The sequence below is a fragment of the Triturus cristatus genome, chromosome 1_2 (assembly GCF_964204655.1).
Source record: "Triturus cristatus chromosome 1_2, aTriCri1.1, whole genome shotgun sequence".
Classification (NCBI taxonomy): Eukaryota; Metazoa; Chordata; class Amphibia; order Caudata; family Salamandridae; genus Triturus; species Triturus cristatus.
In genome coordinates this window covers 955,365,512-955,389,454 of record NC_140580.1, presented here as the reverse complement: position 1 = coordinate 955,389,454, position 23,943 = coordinate 955,365,512, and the positions used below count along the sequence as shown (strand labels likewise).

The following is a 23,943-nucleotide window of genomic DNA, read 5'->3' as shown; positions in this document are numbered from 1 at the left end:
TTCAGCGTGAATACGTCACCTGAAATGTAATACTCGATTGGACACAAGTCTGAACATGTTAATGCAGAAGTCATTGAATGCATGTTATTCAATTTCTGAATGCACACAGATCTTATTACAATAAACAAGAACGTGTTAGCAAACTATAACGAACAGTTGATCAATATTCGAGGCATGTTGAAACGATGTATCTGGAATGACGTCATTACCAGTTAATTTCCATATGTGCAACAACTACAGCTACGGGGTGGAAATCCCCATTATAGGGACCAAGATTGCAAATGAGAGTTATTTATCGGACATGATAAAGTCCGATTTTATCATGTCCAATAAACTTCGGTCCAAACTCTAAGCTACGCATATAACGATGGCCTACGTTTGTGGGGAGCGCATGCGCATGTCTGTACTCGGGACTCCACCATAAAGTAAAGCAGTTTCATCACGTGACCATCCCTGCGCCACTTCCTGCGCTGTATTTCTTCAATAAGTTTCCCTCCGAATCACGTGGGATTCCAATTCTGTGGGCTCGTCGGCATCGAGTTCTCGGTTCACAAAGCTACTACGTTTTAGAAAGCTCCTAAAATGGAGCAATCCATTGTCTTTCAGAGACCTGGCCTCACGTGCACCGCAAGTGATCTCTAGCACTTCATCTTCACAGGGTGACTGACTGAAAATCCCGGTGCGCTGTTTGACATAGCGGTGCATTAGGCCTGGCTAAATGCACCCCAGGGGCGCCGGTTTGTCGGAAGAAAAGCTATAAGGCTACTTGCTGTGGCCTTTTTAAAAGGAAGCATCCTGCACCCCGCAGTCTTTACAACGCCAGCCTTTACAAGAAAAGTCAGTACCTCGCATGAGACGTTACCACACGCTACTTTAGCATACAAGACGTTAACAGCAACGACTCGCTGCAGGGTGCTCGTTGTTAGACAGGTGTTGGATTTTTAAGTCCAGTACCTGAGTTGGAATAGTAATTTATACTATTTCAGAGTCCAGCGCCACCTAAAACAAGTCGGTGTAATGACTTGCGTGCTAAAGTAACATGTGGTAACATTGCACGCAGGGTACTGACTGCGGTATAAAGGTGTGAAGAAAAATGCCTGCAGGGTAACTTCATACAACCCTTTTTAAATAGCCACTGATCTCTTTTGCTAGGAATTTACTATTGGAGAAAAGAGAACTCCTCTGGACAACATATATCTGTCTATGTATAGCTTCAGATTCTTTCCTCTGATACCTTCAGCATCAGTTTTTATTACATATTTTCCTCTTTTTTCATACAAGGCCTGCATTGGCTGGATTTGCCAGCAAAATGCGATGCAGCGCGCGCTACGAAATTCGTTTGATTTATTTAATTGTTTACTTACCTGTAATTATCCATATTCCGGTTTTTAGAACCCCCCACCCTGCCCCTCCCCGCCTTACCGCCCCACGGAACTCCCTCCACGTGCCGCGGCTGGCCCACAATAGACTGACTATACACTTTTTTATAGGGCAGATGAGTGTGTTGGCATTTTTATGCAAATACTGTGTATAGGTCCACAAGAGTCGGAATGCAAAAGCTGCAATGTCAAACCCATTGTAGAACAACTGTAAAGAGTGAGTGTCTCAGATCTACATGAAATATATTTAAATTGCACAACATATTATGGCAAGTAGATGTAGAAATTAAATGTTTATTAAGAATTAGATGTTTTGGTCGTTTTTGCACATGACAATGGAACAGTGATAACACATCCCTTAGACACTATGAATTTGCTGAATATTCACAAAATTATTAGACTAAAGAGCTTAAATGCTCCAACAAACCAATGTAGTATACCTATGCACCTTTCCTTTCACACTTCAAAAACAGAAGCTTAAAATATAACTTACTGTTCTTAGACCTGTGAACCATAGGCCGAGTCGGCCCTTTTTTGCTTAACTTTTTCATTTTTGCTGATTTAATTTTTTTTTTACCATAGGACTCTGTGTTCTTTAACACTGCTCACCAGAGCTAAAGTACTTGTACTCTGTGCTTTATACATAGCGAAATTGGCATATATCCATTGGCATATTTAATTTACTTATAAGTCCCTAGTTTAGTGGTACTACATGTACCCAGGGCCTGTAAATTCTGGGCCTGTAAATTAAATGCTACTAGTGAGCCTGCAGCACTGATTGTGCCACAAATTTAAGTAGTCATTTTAAACATGTCTCCGGCCTGCCATTGCAGCCTGAGTGTGCAGTTTAAACTGCCATCTCGACCTGGCAAAATAAAAAGAAATCCCGGCCCAAACCTTCCTTTTTAATACATATAAGTCATCCCTAAGGTAGATTCTAAACATTAGACTGTCTACCAGATGTGTCAGCTGGTCTTAAATGTGGGTGGATAGTGGAAGCTATAGGAATTCACTGATTTATAGGTGCCTGGTGTTTCTGCACCCAGATTACCCTGGTGTGGGAATCCCAGATCTGATTGTTTTGCTTAGAAAATCTGATGATTAACATCACTTTAGGATTCGGTTCAGAGCAGCTGAACCCACCTATGGCATAGAAATTTCCACTAGAATATTCCACCATGTGCGGTCGCATCCTAATTGCGTGGTCGGAACCACCGACCTATGGTCGGGCGGTTCCTTCTACGAAACGGTGTCAGTCGGAGGCAACCCTGAACAACATCGTAATGAGGGCCTATGTATTAAATGTGGGAAGGGCCAGGAGGAGTGGATGGAAAACCGGAAATACATACTACTAAATAAGAGGGGTTTACGAAGGATTAAGTAGGAGTTGCTGATTGGTGAGGCAGATACAACCAATCTACCACTTCTCGGAGGTGAAGACACAGGGCCAATTCACAAACTACATTTTGTGGTACATAAAGTAGTACTACAGTAGTACTACTTACTATTAAATGTGGGACAGACCTGGAAGAGTGGATGGAAAATGGGAAATACTTACTACTAAATAAGAGGAGTTTAGGAAGGATTAAGAAGGGGTTTTGGGAGGACCTAAGAGGGCTTTAGAGAGGGACAGACACGCACAATTCCTATTCACAAACTGTACTTTTAAAGTTTCTACAATCAAAATAGTAGTAAATCTAATCCAGTCCAAACTGGAGTAAGTCCAGAATCACGCATGGCCAACCACTGGCAGTGCAACACCCTCCTATAGAAAATAAAGGAGGCAGGGACTTACAATAGAATCCAACAGGAATTAATGATAGAATGAATTAAATTATTTTAACTTTTTAACAATATATGTACATTTAATGTAATGTTTAAAATATATATATAAATATAACTAAATATTTTTTTATGATAAACTTACACAGGTATCACAAAGGCCATTCCATTTTGATACCCCAGCCTCTACTAATAATGGGTATGGTAGTTGTTTGCCATATTAATCAACAATCAGTGACACAATGCATTTGGTATGACCAGAAATATTGCTTTAAAAAGATAAACATGTATTTTTAGTAAGGTAATATTGTCCACCAAAATATTCATAACATTTCTGCTCCCTCCCGTTCAAGTTGCCTTGCTGGTTTGCGTAAAGGTTAGTAAATCTGACTCTAAATAATTAACTTGGAGAGTAAGTTGTCTGATTTAAAAACCTTACATTAGTAGTCATACATTTAATCATTAAGCTATTTAAAATACTCTTCCTAAACATATAAAATATGGCAAAATTCATCAAACTTAAAAACCAACAGGATGCAATCACCTTGTCTGAATAGATTGACATGCGAGTCGTCAGGCCAATGACTGGAATCCTGTAGAAGCCAGCTGTATATGATACAGGGGTTGGTGTGAGGTGATCGTTTGGAGCAGGTGGATGGCTAACCAAGATCGCGTAAACCTATGAGAAATAAGACAACATTTATTAGCATACAAAGCAGCCATCTTAAAGAAAACAGTTCGATATACATATGTTTCCATTTACTTTAGGGAAGTGTTTGATGGAGCAATGTAACAGGATGATGTAATACAATGAGACATGGCAAGATAAAATGTCCTGCCTGCAAGCAAATGCAGATTTGGCCTATGAGACTTGACTATTCCCCAAGAGGAACTGCAGCTCTCAAAATCAGGGGGATGTGTGGCAGAGTCAAGACCCAGCCAGCATTCAGAGGCAGAGAGGTAACATCACCTTTTGCCTAACAGGAAAGACAGCCTCTCTATCTCCTATATCTCACTTAAAGAAACAAACATTAGGAAGAGATCTTGTGAGATTATTGATAGTCCATGACATCAAGACAAAAAACTTGGAGCACAAGTGCTAATCCATAAAGCTTCCCTTATTGGGAATGATACCTGTCCTGTTTTCAACCTCACAGTCCATTTTATCAGTTGAGTGAGTGTTGGAGTAGGAGGCTGAAGTATCGAAGATCTATGCCTGTGATGGAAATAGTGGCTGACCGACTCTGTTGCTGCCTCAACTTAACATTTGTGCCAGTTGCCATTAACATGATGAATGATACAGTTGCTTAAGCTGTTAGTCGTGCAGTAGCAATTTGGATGGTCCATGCAACAAAGAGCCCTTCCACTATACAAATAGGTTCGCAAATTAGATCTGTGAAATTGAAAGATGTTCTGCCAGTAGTGATATAAAATAAAAGTCTCCTTCTAGTTCAAAATGCCTAACCCTCAAGGAGAGGTCAAATCATTTTTTAGATATATATATATTTAACAGGCAACTTACAAATCCTTCTCAAATATCTTAGGAAGGGAGACCAGATCCACTGCAGACTTTAGTTAAAAGTATACTATGTAGTTATATATAAGTGAGACTTTCCATAGGAAGAGCGTTTTTTTAGATAATAACTTTCAGCCGTTTGATGAACCTTCACAAAACTTTTTTTTTTAAAGTAATTTTCATAGGGAAATGTTTACAACAATACAGAAAAACAGCTGAAAAGAATGACACTGAATTTAGCAGAAAGATAGAGAAATTAAGATTAAACATTTATAGATATCTCTTGCAATGAGACTGCTGAGGGAAAACCCATGAAAAATCTAATTGTGAGTGGTTGGATCCCTGTGATTGATGGCTGAAGGAAGAAAAATGTTGCAGCTGCCATTACAGGACTTGATGATGCAGTCAGTGAGTCCAGTCAAATAAAATTAAAACATACATATATAGCAGGGTAGGGATACCTTTACCACAGCCCTTCTTCGGGTCACAAAAGTTTACAAACAATTGGGGGATTCGTTACAGTCCCTTGGGGCCCAAAACAAAATGGGGAGTGGGCATCTGTGGCTGGATGGCTGCTTGTGGGAGTCATGACCACCAGCTGTGGGTTGGCTTCAGCCATGCGCAGCAGGGGATTGGTCACCTGTGGAGGGTTGGCCAAAGAGCCTTTGGCCAATGCTAGTAGAATGTTGGCCTCCCAAGGTGGATGTCAGGTATCGTAACAAGATCTTACATTGCGTAAAAAACAAATTCATTAAAATAAAACAAAGGTTTAAATGAGGCTGTAGTTAGGTGTGGTAATATTATGCCACTTTACATTACAAAAACCATAGAAATCCACTGAAAAATCAGTGGTTAAAGGGACCTTATAGTTACATGAAAATGTTAGTAATAACATCAAATTTTAAACACAATAAACACTGAAATACACCATTTATACTTTACTGTAGCAACTACAACTTGTGCCTCACCATGCAATGCTAATGACCTCACATATTAAATCATTCAGGACTTTTTCCATGACATCACTGATAGCATCACTGATGATATTTAGAATTATATTATTGATGAAATGACAGTGCATGGTGAGGACTGACCTAAGTATAATTTGCACTACCATACATTTCAGATGTCATCAGTCATGTAATATGTGAGGTCAGAAGCAGTGCATCAAAGGGGTGTAAGTTATGTCAGTTACATGCAATAGGGAAATGTCCCTTTCTTTTGTTTTTAGCTGGTAGTAATTTTTGAGTTAATATATCTTTTTTTTTTTAACCTAAATTAATATTGCATCATGATTTGTTTGAGGACAACCCCTGGTGTGCTTGGTCGTGGGGCCTGAACTAAAACCAGGCCCTGCACCCAACACTTCACGAGCGGGAACCCCAGGGCCCCTCCCAACCTGTGAGAAAAGTTGAGTGAACAACATCAAAACTGACAGCAGTCATCCACCAAACATTTGTACATTGAAAGGAACCCCCATGATGATGGTTCTTTTTGATGTACAGAGATGACCACTGAGCATCTCTAAATTTGATACGTGGTAGTCTATCATGGCGGCAGATGTAATATGCTCTGCCACCCTGATGGATGTAGTACTGTTAGAACCGGCGGTCTCTAGTTGGCAGAGGTATGCACTTCTGACAAATAGGGACCAACCAACTCTAGTCAGGGAAAGGGGATTACACACTCAGATAACCCCTGCTCACCCCCTTGGTAGCTTGGCAGAGCAGTCAGGCCTATCTCAGAGGCAGTGTGTTAAGCATTTATGACCACATACAGTAATAAGGTGAATACACTACAGATGGACACGACACAGGAGTTATTATAAAAATAGTATTTTTATATAAGGCTTAGCACAAGACCAAATAACGACAAAAATATACCACAATCTTAATAAATACTCTTTGGAAGGAAAAATAATAGTTCAGGTAAAGTTTCTTCTTAGGAAATAGTTCTTTAGCAACAAAAGTAAGTATTCTTCTGAAACACAGTTCTTGGCAACAATGTAACCCCCACAGGAGTCACACGACGTCGAGTTTACGAGATTCCCAAGGTTCGGCGTCGACCGCGAGGAGCGCTACGTCGAGCCTGGAGTTGCAACAGACCCCACAAACACAGTACCTTTTGGAAATGAAGAAAACGATGATCCACGGCGTCGAGATGTCGGCGTCGAGGTCGGCGTCGATCGTGCCTTGGAGTCGGGTCGATCCGCAGCGGCGTCGAGGGCCGGAGCAGCGCTCACGGCGTCGAGATCGGCGTCCATCGTACCTCGGAGTCGGGTCAATCCGCAGCGGCGTCGAGGGATGTCGGGCCGGAGCAGCGCTCACGGCGTCGAGAAGGGCGTCGAGTCGATGCGATCAGCAGCGGCGTCGAGACGGGGTCGCTTGGAGCTGGAGCCGATACTCACTACTCCCTGGCGTCGATCCGGCGTCAAGACGGGGTCACTCGGAGCTGGAGCCGATACTCACTACTCCTGGCGTCGCTACTGGCGTCGATAGGGCCCGGCGGCCGGCGTCGAAGGCTCGGAACACTGGAGCCGTTACTCACGATGTCGAGCTGGATTCGGCGGCGTCGGCGGCGTCGAGACTGCAGATTTTCCCCTGTGTACTGGAAATAACACTTTCCAGCAACCAGCAATTCAGTAGAGGGTGAAGTCCTTTGGCCCTGTGACTTCAACAGGAGGCTGGCACTCTTCCAGCTCTTGGAGATTTTCTAGCAAGCTTTTGAGAGTACACACCAAGTTCCTCTCTCCTTGTTCCTTGGCAAAAATAAAGAAGCAGCTTCAGGTTCCCCCCAGCAAACAGCACGCTGGCAGAAGGGGGAGGCAAGTCCTTAGATCAGCAGGCTTCTTGTCCTTGGTAGAGGTTGCCTTGTCAGTAGTGATCTGAGTTCTTGGTTCAGGGGTCCTTCTTTTATACCCCATTTCTCCTTTGTTCCCTTTGTCCAAGCAGGGAAATTCCCCCCATCCTGGGTTCGTTGTGGGTGTTGCCAGGCAGAGGCACCTGGTCTATTCACTGAGCAGGGCAGGGTCCTCAGCCGCCCAGCAGGAGGCAGAGCCAGTATTGTCATTGGCAGGGGCAGGGCTATCAGTCGCCCGGCAGGAGGTGGAGCCAGCATTGTGTCAGGCAGGGCAGGCTACTCTTCCCTCACTCTAAGTGTAAATGCCTCATTCACCCCACACTGACTCATTCAGACCTCTGGAGCCACCCAGCCCCTGACACACACACCAAACCAGCAGAGACCGGTGGATAGTTGGACAAGAAAATAGCCACTTTCTAAAAGGGCTATTTTCAAACACAGAATTTAAAAACCATCCATCCTAAAGGGTGTGTTATTAAATTCTGAGTTCAGGGATACTAAACTCGATCTGCTACCATGTTCCCTGAGTCAGTTAGATTATAATGGAGTTAATAATCAGTCTGCCCAGTCTGGCCTATTGGAGGCAGGTAGCCCTTCAATAGTGAAAAACGAAAATGGCTGTAATTCACTATTAGGTCATGCCATACACATCAGGGCATGACCTACCTTTTACCCACAATGCACCCAGCCCTAGGGCCTACCATAGAGGTGTCTGAAATGTGGCAAAGTGAATGTTTTAGAGACTGGCAAATAGGTTTCCTTGCCAAGTCGACATGGCAGTCAGGGACTGCCCACAGGCTCTGCGATGGCAGGCCTGAGACACATTTTACACGCTGCTTCTGTGGGTGGCACAACCAGTGCTGCAAGCCCACCAGCAGCAGTTAACTTACACGCCCTTGGCACACGCAGTGCACTAGACTAGGGTCTGAACAGTAAGTCAACCAAGCCAATCATGGTAACACCAATCAATGTAACAATTTAACATAGGGAGCACTTGCACTGTGGCACTGATCAGCAGTGGCACAGTGCACAAAGCAATATTCCAGCAAAAACATCGTAAACAGAGGAGGCAAACGGAAAAAAATGGAGGAGAGACTCATGCCAATGATGCCAGGTCTAACAAGTATCATTTATCAAACAATGAACCAGGCCCTCAGTCTGAAGGCAAAACCTTTGACCGAGAAAAACCTGCTTGGAGTACCTAACCTCGCTCCATTTAATTCAGTTTGAAATTACGCTCAGGTCACATTCCTCCACAAACTCTTGTTTTTTCAATAGTGACTGACTTCTTTCTAGGCACTTTTATTCCTCAAAACTTTAATATTTTATTATCCCCCTAGTCCTCCTAACCGATGTGGGTGGTGTACTATTTACTCATTAGATTTTTCTCTATTTTTCTAAATTGGTTTGTTAATTTTACTCTTATGTTCTTTACTTTAAAATTGTTGGTACTGCGTGAACTTAAAGCACACGCATCTCTAAGGATTACCGACTGCTTGTGCTATAGCTACCATGGGTTGAGTAGAGATTTCATTACAAGACCGGAGGCTACATTATGCAATAACTTTTATTGCTGCCCAAGACATACAGCCCTTCAAAGTGTAACCATTACATCATAAATAAAAACATTCCAAACAACATAACAAAGCGCCATAGGAACTAACTATCTTCCTCTTTTGTTCGCTGCTCCTGAACAGTTAAGTACAACTTCTTATTAACTCCTATGACTTTTATGTTATAGAGTATTTATAATTATTTATACATGATAAATATCAATTGACCATATTTTTTGAATAATTTGACTAATTTAGATTCAGTTTTTTTATCAATTTTATAGTTTTTATAAGAAGGTTTACCAATTTTTTTCTCAAAACCTAATCCTTTGATCACTACCCTAACAGGTAAGTTTATCTACCTCAATCTCCCCTTCCAATTTATGGTCGGGCCTTTTACATTATTTCCTTTTGCTTATAACCTTTTAACACTGACTCTCCAAATTTATTGCCTTGTTGTTTTTTTTTAACGCTTCAATTAAACACTTAGGTAACCTTCTACACAAGGTTAAGTCATTTGGACTCTTTACAAAGATCGATCCCTTATATTTTTTAACATTATTTAAAGATAAACAAAAGGGAAGGTACATACTCGAGCGCCTTTCATTCGAATCCTTCACCTTTTCATTTAACTGAGACACGGTATGTAAAGATTAACGTTTCGATGCTGATCCAGCGCGGAAGGTTTTCACTGCCCTTTTGATGTTTATCCGGGTTACGCAGTCTCAGGAGACTCGCGTTCAAAAATTAGGGATTAAATGTGACCTTCTGAGCGAAAATAACACGCTCTGTAGACCCGATCGGACTCGCGCTGTGCGTTTCCATGGAAACTGTTAGAAATGGGATTTCTGGTTGGCTAAGACTTGCGCCAAAGTCAGGCAGAAACCACCACTCTAGTCAGGGCAAGGAAGGTACACGCCAAAGATAACCCCTGCTCACCCCCTTGGTAGCTTGGCACGAGCAGACAGGCTTATCTCTGAGGCAATGTGTAAAGCGTTTGCGCGCGCACCCAGCAACAACACCCAAGGCCCACCACAAAGGACACTCCACACAAGGTATTATATAAAAATAGCCTTTGTATTATACCAAAACACATTAGATAAAAACACACACTTTACAATGTGCCAACAGGCACGGGCAGAATTTACAAGGGATTATATGTACAGGGGATAGGGCCACATGGACCACTGTCAGGAATTAGCACTTTTAGGACTGAGCACTTAGAACATAAGATACAAATCACCAATAGTAAATGTAGAACGTATACCTATGGAGACACAAAGTAACTGTAGAACACAACCAGTAACTACTGGTAACAGGTAAGTACCACCTACGCAATCCTAACCACCCTAGGAAAACATCACGCAGGGAAACATGAACACACTAGCATAACTACTACTAGTAAAACAATCTCCAATGCATAAACACAGTTTAGGAAGAAAAATATCATGAAGACATTGCGCAGGCGCAAAAGTATATATATGAAAATCACCAGGTACCCTAGGGGAGGGCACAACACAGCAGAAACTGTCCCCAGGCCAACTGGCCTCTCAGGGGTGTAGAAATGGCCAATATCCAACTGTCAGGGCGCGACTGCGCAGGCTGCGCAAGCCAGGCGCACAATGCACAGGGGCACAACCTAAACGATGCAGCTGCCCACTAAGTGCTGGGCAGCTGGAGAAAATGAGCGTGGGCACCACTGTGCCTTTGGAGCCCTCTAGGGTCACGACAATGGGGGCGCCTCGTGGGCTCAAACAACAAATGAACTGCCCCCTAGAGCCTTTCAGGGCTCTATTAAAATATGGCCCCCGACGTTGGAGCCACGGGGCTCTGAACACAAGAATGCCGTGTTGGAGCCTTCACGGCTCGTGAACAAATGTGCCCCGGTAGAGCCTGTCAGGGCTCTTTAACAATTATGCCTCGTTGGAGTGCACTAGCGCTCGGAATCAAACAATGCCCCCGGGGTTGGAGCGCCCTCGCGCTCGGGGTAAACAATGCAGCAACCAAGGAGACAGGTCCGGGACCGGCACCTAATACCCACGCGGAGTCCCCCAGCCCTTCACCACTTACCGGGCTGCTCTCTGGGGACTCCGGTGGTCGACGGGCTCTTCTCCTTTGGGGCTTCCCCTCCGCTGGGGGAGGCTCCGGCGGCAGGACGGCTTTCTCACGGCGGGGCAGGCACCGACAATGTGCCTCGGGGCCCCGCCGTTTCAGCAGTCCTTCTCTCTTCCGGGTCTCGTCACAGGAGCGCGGGGTGGGCTCCCGTCCGCTTCCTGTATAAGCCACGCCCACGTCTCAGTCAGCGCTGCCTGACTTCCGGGGCTTCGGCCCGGGCTGCAGCTGTGACTTCTCCGGCGATAAGAGGGGTGGGCTCCCTCAATAGATGAGATATACGGCGGGGTGGGCACCCGCCGTAAGAATAATCAAATAAGCGGGGTGAGCACCCGCCAACGACCACGGCAATGCGGGGTGGGCACCCGCTTCAATCTCGGCAACCAGAGGGGCAATCCCTACGCCGGGGATTCACTCTTTCAGGAGGAGCAGTCCGGCGCCGCTGCAGAGGCGACTCAGAGCGCTCTAGAAGTGCTGGGGTACCAAATAAAGCGCTCCTAGCGCTATATGTAAAATAAAAGCGCTTCCAGGCGCTGCAGGCAGAAGTCCAGGAAAAGTCTTTCAGGTGCAAGGGGGGGGGGGCAAAGACTGGGCCCAGGGGCCAGCTCACAGGGCCCTCCAGCAGGGAGGCAGTCCCCAGTGGCGGTCTCTCCTGGCGCCCAGCAGCAGCAGGCCCCCCTCAAGTTAGGATCGGCAAGAGAACAAATTGTAAGGGGACGCAGCCCCTTCTTATACTGTAAAACCCTTTGTCTTAAGGTGCAGGGAAGGGGCGAACCAGTTACAACTGGTTCCTGAGCACTTTGTTTTGCTCAGGCCCTCTCCCTATTCACTGGCAGGGCTAGGGTCATCAGTCGCACCACAGGGGGCGGAGCCAGCATTGTGTGGGGAAAACTCTGCCCTATTCAGGACCCAGGTGTACTCCTCCCACCCATCTAGCTGCTGATCTCCCCATTCACCACTGGGTGACTCATCCTGACTCGGGGGATTCCCTAGCCCGTCACATGACCTCAACCAGCCAATCGCCAGCCAAGGTACACATTTCATACTGCACACAGAAGTGTCCACTTCTAGAAGTGGCACTTCCACACTAGGTACATGCACGCCGCACACATCATCGTGCAGCATTCAACCACACGAGTCCGCACATACCAAACTCGAGCCTGCACACCCCACGCATCAGGAACTACCAGGGACACATACATTCCCCCATGCATTCCTATGGGAGGGCAGGCCAACCTCACTACACGCACGCACTTTACCCTGGGACACAGTGGTGAAGTGCGCAGAAACCCAAAAATCACTACACCAGATCATAATAAAGAGCAAAAAAGTTAATGGGGTGAACCTGCCAGAAGGGCCAAGTCCAACACAAACCCCTTCCAGCCAAAACGCAGGGTAGGCCAATCACCCCCGTGATGGTCTTCCCTGCTTGGGGCGGTAAAACACGGACGCAGGCCCGCAACGGCAGGGACACTCTCCGGTTTTACGCCACTCTGAACCCATGTGGTTCCCTCTGAAAAAACTCGGCGGACCAACTGGGCTACCCCACTGGTACTCCTCAGCTGTCCGCGGCCAGGACCAGGCCCTAGGCCGTCTAGGCGCCACTGGTCCTTGCCTAACCACAGAGTGGGGGTAGTAACCCCTGGCACATAGCAGCCATTCTCCACTCTACCCCTCATCAGGGCAGTTCTAAACTGCCACTGATCCTCCAGCCTAGGGTCTGTACCCTCAAGCTGACCAACAGTCACGGGCGAGGCTCTCCTCCCCCTACCTCTTCTTCTAGGGTTCCGTCCTCTCTTCCTCTGAGAGGCACCCTCATAACTCAATTTACCCACCAGCTCAGGACCTCTCCCTGAGAACTGGTCTCCCAACCTAGGGTTTAACCCCTCAGGTGAAGTACTGGGTATTTTAGTCCCAGCGGTGCAGGGGCACACACCCTATGACTTCTGGGTTCACCCTGTTCCAGACCTACAGAAACACAGAGTCTTCTAGGTGAAGTCAAAGATTCATTTATTGGCTGCAGACCAATTACAGGTATCCTAGAAGTACAACAGCGTGTATGTTCTCAGGAGACTGCTGAAAATCATAGAAACGGACTTCATCTTAAATACAGTTTTCCCTGCCTCAGGCATACATTCCTAGGTTTATGATACGGCAATAAACAAGTGTACAGTTCAAACGAAAGAGCAGAGTCATGATGACCATCCCACATTCCAGTTAAGCCAGCCCACCATTATTTACACAGCAAGGTTCAGATCCCACATTAGAAAATCGATAGGCCCCAATAAACATGAGCATCTCCTGTTTTGGGAAACAAGCCATAAAGCAGGAACAAGCAGGTGCAAAAGTGATTAGCCAGAGGCTTGTGTATGATGAAAGGACTTCATGGTGTGCTGAGCCCTGATGCTAATCACAGGTGGCTGGAGGAAGGGGAGCTCGTGAGACCAGTTTGACCTGGGGCAGTAGAACCGAGCCGCCCAGGTCACAGAAGAGTCATGGAAAGGCACATGGATTGCAAGGCCCGTAGTTGCTTCATTATAGCCTATGTGAGGGCAATCACAAGATGGCCACTGCCTCCAAAATGGAACCCGCGTAGTGAAGCAAAATAACGTGTACACAGTGCATTCATAGCTAGAACGATATATAAAGCACTCGTACATACCGCATTAACCATTTGCGGTTTGCTAATACCAGGATAGACAGGGGTGGGGCCCTGTCCCCTACGCGGTCACAGAGATTAAAGTACGACACAGGTTGCACCGGGGTCAGAGGTGGACTCTCCCACCCTCTGCACCCCCTTCCAGAGTCCTGCTCCCTACCAACTGAGGCGGTACCTCTGGAAGAAGAACCGGTCAGGACACTGGTTACAGTCGTCCTACCCTTCAGGTCAGGCTGATCCTGAACCTGGCCTCCCAACCTCTGGTCTAGAACCTTCGGTGGAATAATTGCCTGGCACTCCAGGACTTCGAGGGACTTACACACCATCCCCCCGAGAGTAACATATGCCTCATATGTTGCATGACAGTCTGCCTGGCGCAGATCTCCCATCCCCTGTCCACCTGACAGTGCGCGAAGATCCCCCAGGACAGACGTGTGGTCACCATGGTCACCTCTAGGAGACTCAGCCCTCACGGCTGGTCCCTGACCCACTGGCTCCTCCACCGGGGAACACAGCCCCATGCCACTCCTCTCGCTGGACTTCTGTACCCTCCCTACTGGAGCGGTACTGCCTGACACCAGAACCACTGGAGCTCTATTTACAGAGACTCCAGGTTCGCCATACACTAGGCGATCCTCCTCAAGTGGCCTAAAAGGACAGCCTAGGCCCCCAACCTGGTGTTCCCTGAAGAAACCATCCAGGCCCTGAGACTGGGTTTCGGGCCTCTGGGGACTCAAAGTCACCCACTCACTCCTACTCCACTGAGATAGGCCGTGAGCCCCTACACCCCTCTCACTACTCTGGGACCTAGCTGGGCTACTCTGAGCCTCTTCCTCAATACTGGACGGGAAGATACCTGAGCCACTACTATTGGACGTACTCTCCCATGCTTCATCAGAACCTTGGGCACTCTCCCAACGGTCCGCTTCTATTACCAGGACCCACGGATCCAAGGCGTCACATTCGCACAGGTGTTGGCGCTACCCGGGATAACAACTCCTGAGCATCTGCTCTTTGAGAACTAGATCAAACAGTTCCCTAAAATCACATTCCGGGTTAACCCTCACCCAATCGCACAGTGCATCATCACATTCTCCCACAAACTCCTCCCACGACTGGTGAGACAGCTTCTTACTGCCCCTGAATTTCAACCTACATTCCTCCTCTCGGGAACAAGGTACCATACTCGGGGAATCGGGAATGGGACATCCTGCACTAGACTCTCTATCGCTGCCACCACTGGACTCCACCCTCTCTGGGGAATCCAGAAAACTACCACTGCGCTCAGGGGACAACTTACCCTCTAGAGCTAATTTCTCCCTGGCAAAGGCCCTCTCAGCCTCCGCCATCTGTTTCTGAGCTAAGACCCTCTCGGTCTCCAGCTTGGCATGCTCTAACCTGAGCTTCTCCATGGCCAGCTGATGCTCCCTCTCTTCCCTCCTATCCACCCACTCCTCTGGGGACAGGAAAAGGGATGGGGCGCTGCTCCTGACACTGGACCCAGCAAGGGACTCCCCTATCTATGGGGTCTTCACTGTCTACTGGCGTCCCTGTCAGGTAACCTTCCTCCTCCTCAGACTCCTCAGGGCTCCCCTCAGACCCACTACCCTCACGGCGTGCGGCCCGGGCCCTATCTTCCTCACTGCGCTCTCGCTCCCATTCATCCTTTTGCCATAGGATCAGGTTGTCCCTTAGTTTGGACTGGGTATCTGACTCACCCACCTCAATGTCTCTCTCTTCACAGAATCTGACCAACTCCAACATACTGTATCTAAACAGACCACAGAAATTAAAAGCAGGCTCCATTTTGGCGGACGTTCTCGAGAAGAGTTTAACACAAGGAACCTGGGGGTCTGAGCTAACACAGGAGTACATAATTCACAAAGGATACAGTAAGCTCTCTATCCAGAGAACTCACACTCACTTGCCTAGTGCCACACACCACTCATCCACACACAACCCTCCCCTCGGACTGGTAAGGCAGTTTCTACCACCCCTGATTCCTCAACCTGATGACAAGTGACACAGGTACCAACTCTGGGCGCAGGGCGGGGGACAAATGTACTGGACACAATTACACAATGATACCTTCAGGAGAAGAAATAATGGAACTTCAAAAACAATAATCCCCAAAATCTGATTATCTAAATGCAGAGTTTTGTGGTGCAGCCAGTTGCTGCTGCTGTACAGCGCAAACGCAAGTCCAAATCCCACCGCTGATCACCAATGTTAGAAATGGGATTTCTGGTTGGCTAAGACTTGCGCCAAAGTCAGGCAGAAACCACCACTCTAGTCAGGGCAAGGAAGGTACACGCCAAAGATAACCCCTGCTCACCCCCTTGGTAGCTTGGCACGAGCAGACAGGCTTATCTCTGAGGCAATGTGTAAAGCGTTTGCGCGCGCACCCAGCAACAACACCCAAGGCCCACCACAAAGGACACTCCACACAAGGTATTATATAAAAATAGCCTTTGTATTATACCAAAACACATTAGATAAAAACACACACTTTACAATGTGCCAACAGGCACGGGCAGAATTTACAAGGGATTATATGTACAGGGGACAGGGCCACATGGACCACTGTCAGGAATTAGCACTCTTAGGACTGAGCACTTAGAACATAAGATACAAATCACCAATAGTAAATGTAGAACGTATACCTATGGAGACACAAAGTAACTGTAGAACACAACCAGTAACTACTGGTAACAGGTAAGTACCATCTACACAATCCTAACCACCCTAGGAAAACATCACGCAGGGAAACATGAACACACTAGCATAACTACTACTAGTAAAACAATCTCCAATGCATAAACACAGTTTAGGAAGAAAAATATCATGAAGACATTGCGCAGGCGCAAAAGTATATATATGAAAATCACCAGGTACCCTAGGGGAGGGCACAACACAGCAGAAACTGTCCCCAGGCCAACTGGCCTCTCAGGGGTGCAGAAATGGCCAATATCCAACTGTCAGGGCGCGACTGCGCAGGCTGCGCAAGCCAGGCGCACAATGCACAGGGGCACAACCTAAACGATGCAGCTGCCCACTAAGTGCTGGGCAGCTGGAGAAAATGAGCGTGGGCACCACTGTGCCTTTGGAGCCCTCTAGGGTCACGACAATGGGGGCGCCTCGTGGGCTCAAACAACAAATGAACTGCCCCCTAGATTCTTTCAGGGCTCTATTAAAATATGGCCCCCGACGTTGGAGCCACGGGGCTCTGAACACAAGAATGCCGTGTTGGAGCCTTCACGGCTCGTGAACAAATGTGCCCCGGTAGAGCCTGTCAGGGCTCTTTAACAATTATGCCTCGTTGGAGCGCACTAGCGCTCGGAATCAAACAATGCCCCCGGGGTTGGAGCGCCCTCGCGCTCGGGGTAAACAATGCAGCAACCAAGGAGACAGGTCCGGGACCGGCACCTAATACACACTAGGAGTCCCCCAGCCCTTCACCACTTACCGGGCTGCTCTCTGGGGACTCCGGTGGTCGACGGGCTCTTCTCCTTTGGGGCTTCCCCTCCGCTGGGGGAGGCTCCGGCGGCAGGACGGCTTTCTCACGGCGGAGCAGGCACCGACAATGTGCCTCGGGGCCCCGCCGTTTCAGCAGTCCTTCTCTCTTCCGGGTCTCGTCACAGGAGCGCGGGGTGGGCTCCCGTCCGCTTCCTGTATAAGCCACGCCCACGTCTCAGTCAGCGCTGCCTGACTTCCGGGGCTTCGGCCCGGGCTGCAGCGGTGACTTCTCCGGCGATAAGAGGGGTGGGCTCCCTCAATAGATGAGATATACGGCGGGGTGGGCACCCGCCGTAAGAATAATCAAATAAGCGGGGTGGGCACCCGCCAACGACCACGGCAATGCGGGGTGGGCACCCGCTTCAATCTCGGCAACCAGAGGGGCAATCCCTACGCCGGGGATTCACTCTTTCAGGAGGAGCAGTCCGGCGCCGCTGCAGAGGCGACACAGAGCGCTCTAGAAGCGCTGGGGCACCAAATAAAGCGCTCCTAGCGCTATATGTAAAATAAAAGCGCTTCCAGGCGCTGCAGGCAGAAGTCCAGGAAAAGTCTTTCAGGTGCAAGGGGGGGGGGGCAAAGACTGGGCCCAGGGGCCAGCTCACAGGGCCCTCCAGCAGGGAGGCAGTCCCCAGTGGCGGTCTCTCCTGGCGCCCAGCAGCAGCAGGCCCCCCTCAAGTTAGGATCGGCAAGAGAACAAATTGTAAGGGGACGCAGCCCCTTCTTATACTGTAAAACCCTTTGTCTCAAGGTGCAGGGAAGGGGCGAACCAGTTACAACTGGTTCCTGAGCACTTTGTTTTGCTCAGCCCCTCTCCCTATTCACTGGCAGGGCTAGGGTCATCAGTCGCACCACAGGGGGCGGAGCCAGCATTGTGTGGGGAAAACTCTGCCCTATTCAGGACCCAGCTGTACTCCTCCCACCCATCTAGCTGCTGATCTCCCCATTCACCACTGGGTGACTCATCCTGACTCGGGGGATTCCCTAGCCTGTCACATGACCTCAACCAGCCAATCGCCAGCCAAGGTACACATTTCATACTGCACACAGAAGTGCCCACTTCTAGAAGTGGCACTTCCACACTAGGTAAATGCACGCCGCACACATCATCGCGCAGCATTCAACCACACGAGTCCGCACATACCAAACTCGAGCCTGCACACCCCACGCATCAGGAACTACCAGGGACACATACATTCCCCCATGCATTCCTATGGGAGGGCAGGCCAACCTCACTACACGCACGCACTTTACCCTGGGACACAGTGGTGAAGTGCGCAGAAACCCAAAAATCACTACACCAGATCATAATAAAGAGCAAAAAGGTTTAGGGGTGAACCTGCCAGAAGGGCCAAGTCCAACACAACCCCCTTCCAGCCAAAAGGCAGGGTAGGCCAATCACCCCCGTGATGGTCTTTCCTGCTTGGGGCGGTAAAACACGGACGCAGGCCCGCAACGGCAGGGACACTCTCCGGTTTTACGCCACTCTGAACCCATGTGGTTCCCTCTGAAAAAACTCGGCGGACCAACTGGGCTACCCCACTGGTACTCCTCAGCTGTCCGCGGCCAGGACCAGGCCCTAGGCCATCTAGGCGCCACTGGTCCTTGCCTAACCACAGAGTGGGGGTAGTAACCCCTGGCACATAGCAGCCATTCTGCACTCTACCCCTCATCAGGGCAGTTCTAAACTGCCACTGATCCTCCAGCCTAGGGTCTGTACCCTCAAGCTGACCAACAGTCACAGGCGAGGCTCTCCTCCCCCTACCTCTTCTTCTAGGGTTCCGTCCTCTCTTCCTCTGAGAGGCACCCTCATAACTCAATTTACCCACCAGCTCAGGACCTCTCCCTGAGAACTGGTCTCCCAACCTAGGGTTTAACCCCTCAGGTTGCACCGGGGTCAGAGGTGGGCTCTCCCACCCTCTGCACCCCCTTCCAGAGTCCTGCTCCCTACCAACTGAGGCGGTACCTCTGGAAGAAGAACCGGTCAGGACACTGGTTACAGTCGTCCTACCCTTCAGGTCAGGCTGATCCTGAACCTGGCCTCCCAACCTCTGGTCTAGAACCTTCGGTGGAATAATTGCCTGGCACTCCAGGACTTCGAGGGACTTACACACCATCCCCCCGAGAGTAACATATGCCTCATATGTTGCATGACAGTCTGCCTGGCGCAGATCTCCCATCCCCTGTCCACCTGACAGTGCGCGAAGATCCCCCAGGACAGACGTGTGGTCACCATGGTCACCTCTAGGAGACTCAGCCCTCACGGCTGGTCCCTGACCCACTGGCTCCTCCACCGGGGAACACAGCCCCATGCCACTCCTCTCGCTGGACTTCTGTACCCTCCCTACTGGAGCGGTACTGCCTGACACCAGAACCACTGGAGCTCTATTTACAGAGACTCCAGGTTCGCCATACACTAGGCGATCCTCCTCAAGTGGCCTAACAGGAGAGCCTAGGCCCCCAACCTGGTGTTCCCTGAAGAAACCATCCAGGCCCTGAGACTGGGGTTCGGGCCTCTGGGGACTCAAAGTCACCCACTCACTCCTACTCCACTGAGATAGGCCGTGAGCCCCTACACCCCTCTCACTACTCTGGGACCTAGCTGGGCTACTCTGAGCCTCTTCCTCAATACTGGACGGGAAGATACCTGAGCCACTACTATTGGACGTACTCTCCCATGCTTCATCAGAACCTTGGGCACTCTCCCAACGGTCCGCTTCTATTGCCAGGACCCACGGATCCAAGGCGTCACATTCGCACAGGTGTTGGCGCTACCCAGGATAACAACTCCTGAGCATCTGCTCTTTGAGAACTAGATCAAACAGTTCCCTAAAATCACATTCCGGGTTAACCCTCACCCAATCGCACAGTGCATCATCACATTCTCCCACAAACTCCTCCCACGACTGGTGAGACAGCTTCTTACTGCCCCTGAATTTCAACCTACATTCCTCCTCTCGGGAACAAGGTACCATACTCGGGGAATCGGGAATGGGACATCCTGCACTAGACTCTCTATCGCTGCCACCACTGGACTCCACCCTCTCTGGGGAATCCAGAAAACTACCACTGCGCTCAGGGGACAACTTACCCTCTAGAGCTAATTTCTCCCTCGCAAAGGCCCTCTCAGCCTTCGGCATCTATCTCTGAGCTAAGACCCTCTCGGTCTCCAGCTTGGCATGCTCTAACCTGAGCTTCTTCATGGCCAGCTGATGCTCCCTCTCTTCCCTCCTATCCACCCACTCCTCTGGGGACAGGAAAAGGGATGGGGCGCTGCTCCTGACACTGGACCCAGCAAGGGACTCCCTATCTATGGGGTCTTCACTGTCTACTGGCGTCCCTGTCAGGTAACCTTCCTCCTCCTCAGACTCCTCAGGGCTCCCCTCAGACCCACTACCCTCACGGCGTGCGGCCCGGGCCCTATCTTCCTCACTGCGCTCTCGCTCCCATTCATCCTTTTGCCATAGGATCAGGTTGTCCCTTAGTTTGGACTGGGTATCTGACTCACCCACCTCAATGTCTCTCTCTTCACAGAATCTGACCAACTCCAACATACTGTATCTAAACAGACCACAGAAATTAAAAGCAGGCTCCATTTTGGCGGACGTTCTCGAGAAGAGTTTAACACAAGGAACCTGGGGGTCTGAGCTAACACAGGAGTACATAATTCACAAAGGATACAGTAAGCTCTCTATCCAGAGAACTCACACTCACTTACCTAGTGCCACACACCACTCATCCACACACAACCCTCCCCTCAGACTGGTAAGGCAGTTTCTACCACCCCTGATTCCTCAACCTGACCAGAAGTGACACAGGTACCAACTCTGGGCGCAGGGCGGGGGACAAATGTACTGGACACAATTACACAATGATACCTTCAAGAGAAGAAATAATGGAACTTCAAAAACAATAATCCCCAAAATCTGATTATCTAAATGCAGAGTTTTGTGGTGCAGCCAGTTGCTGCTGCGGTACAGCGCAAACGCAAGTCCAAATCCCACCGCTGATCACCAATGTTAGAAATGGGATTTCTGGTTGGCTAAGACTTGCGCCAAAGTCAGGCAGAAACCACCACTCTAGTCAGGGCAAGGAAGGTACACGCCAAAGATAACCCCTGCTCACCCCCTTGGTAGCTTGGCACGAGCAGACAGGCTTATCTCTGAGGCAATGTGTAAAGCGTTTGCGCGCGCACCCAGCAACAACACCCAAGGCCCACCACAAAGGACACTCCACACAAGGTATTATATAAAAATAGCCTTTGTATTATACCAAAACACATTAGATAAAAACACACACTTTACAATGTGCCAACAAGCACGGGCAGAATTTACAAGGGATTATATGTACAGGGGACAGGGCCACATGGACCACTGTCAGGAATTAGCACTCTTAGGACTGAGCACTTAGAACATAAGATACAAATCACCAATAGTAAATGTAGAACGTATACCTATGGAGACACAAAGTAACTGTAGAACACAACCAGTAACTACTGGTAACAGGTAAGTACCACCTACGCAATCCTAACCACCCTAGGAAAACATCACGCAGGGAAACATGAACACACTAGCATAACTACTACTAGTAAAACAATCTCCAATGCATAAACACAGTTTAGGAAGAAAAATATCATGAAGACATTGCGCAGGCGCAAAAGTATATATATGAAAATCACCAGGTACCCTAGGGGAGGGCACAACACAGCAGAAACTGTCCCCAGGCCAACTGGCCTCTCAGGGGTGCAGAAATGGCCAATATCCAACTGTCAGGGCGCGACTGCGCAGGCTGCGCAAGCCAGGCGCACAATGCACAGGGGCACAACCTAAACGATGCAGCTGCCCACTAAGTGCTGGGCAGCTGGAGAAAATGAGCGTGGGCACCACTGTGCCTTTGGAGCCCTCTAGGGTCACGACAATGGGGGCGCCTCGTGGGCTCAAACAACAAATGAACTGCCCCCTAGAGCCTTTCAGGGCTCTATTAAAATATGGCCCCCGACGTTGGAGTCACGGGGCTCTGAACACAAGAATGCCGTGTTGGAGCCTTCACGGCTCGTGAACAAATGTGCCCCGGTAGAGCCTGTCAGGGCTCTTTAACAATTATGCCTCATTGGAGCGCACTAGCGCTCGGAATCAAACAATGCCCCCGGGGTTGGAGCGCCCTCGCGCTCGGGGTAAACAATGCAGCAACCAAGGAGACAGGTCCGGGACCGGCACCTAATACCCACGCGGAGTCCCCCAGCCCTTCACCACTTACCGGGCTGCTCTCTGGGGACTCCGGTGGTCGACGGGCTCTTCTCCTTTGGGGCTTCCCCTCCGCTGGGGGAGGCTCCGGCGGCAGGACGGCTTTCTCATGGCGGGGCAGGCACCGACAATGTGCCTCGGGGCCCCGCCGTTTCAGCAGTCCTTCTCTCTTCCGGGTCTCGTCACAGGAGCGCGGGGTGGGCTCCCGTCCGCTTCCTGTATAAGCCGCGCCCACGTCTCAGTCAGCGCTGCCTGACTTCCGAGGCTTCGGCCCGGGCTGCAGCGGTGACTTCTCCGGCGATAAGAGGGGTGGGCTCCCTCAATAGATGAGATATACGGCGGGGTGGGCACCCGCCGTAAGAATAATCAAATAAGCGGGGTGGGCACCCGCCAACGACCACGGCAATGCGGGGTGGGCACCCGCTTCAATCTCGGCAACCAGAGGGGCAATCCCTACGCCGGGGATTCACTCTTTCAGGAGGAGCAGTCCGGCGCCGCTGCAGAGGCGACACAGAGCGCTCTAGAAGTGCTGGGGCACCAAATAAAGCGCTCCTAGCGCTATATGTAAAATAAAAGCGCTTCCAGGCGCTGCAGGCAGAAGTCCAGGAAAAGTCTTTCAGGTGCAAGGGGGGGGGGGGCAAGGACTGGGCCCAGGGGCCAGCTCACAGGGCCCTCCAGCAGGGAGGCAGTCCCCAGTGGCGGTCTCTCCTGGCGCCCAGCAGCAGCAGGCCCCCCTCAAGTTAGGATCGGCAAGAGAACAAATTGTAAGGGGACGCAGCCTCTTCTTATACTGTAAAACCCTTTGTCTCAAGGTGCAGGGAAGGGGCGAACCAGTTACAACTGGTTCCTGAGCACTTTGTTTTGCTCAGCCCCTCTCCCTATTCACTGGCAGGGCTAGGGTCATCAGTCGCACCACAGGGGGCGGAGCCAGCATTGTGTGGGGAAAACTCTGCCCTATTCAGGACCCAGGTGTACTCCTCCCACCCATCTAGCTGCTGATCTCCCCATTCACCACTGGGTAACTCATCCTGACTCGGGGGATTCCCTAGCCCGTCACATGACCTCAACCAGCCAATCGCCAGCCAAGGTACACATTTCATACTGCACACAGAAGTGCCCACTTCTAGAAGTGGCACTTCCACACTAGGTACATGCACGCCGCACACATCATCGCGCAGCATTCAACCACACGAGTCCGCACATACCAAACTCGAGCCTGCACACCCCACGCATCAGGAACTACCAGGGACACATACATTCCCCCATGCATTCCTATGGGAGGGCAGGCCAATCTCACTACACGCACGCACTTTACCCTGGGACACAG

At 49.4% G+C, this 23,943-nt stretch overlaps 1 protein-coding gene across 8 annotated transcripts in view; it reads right to left on the bottom strand.

Annotated features, from left to right (window-relative positions):
* Window positions 1–23,943, bottom strand: part of GRIN1 (glutamate ionotropic receptor NMDA type subunit 1) — a 697,943-nt gene that overhangs the window by 528,292 nt on the left and 145,708 nt on the right. For all 8 annotated transcript variants that reach the window (XR_014962874.1, XM_085610061.1, XM_085610053.1 and 5 more), the window contains exon 2: window positions 3,706–3,840. Coding sequence is in view for 7 of the 8 variants with exons in the window: in XM_085610061.1 (XP_085466187.1) it covers window positions 3,706–3,840 (135 nt within the window). In the remaining variant the exon portion in view is untranslated. The remainder of the gene's footprint in view (window positions 1–3,705; window positions 3,841–23,943) is intronic.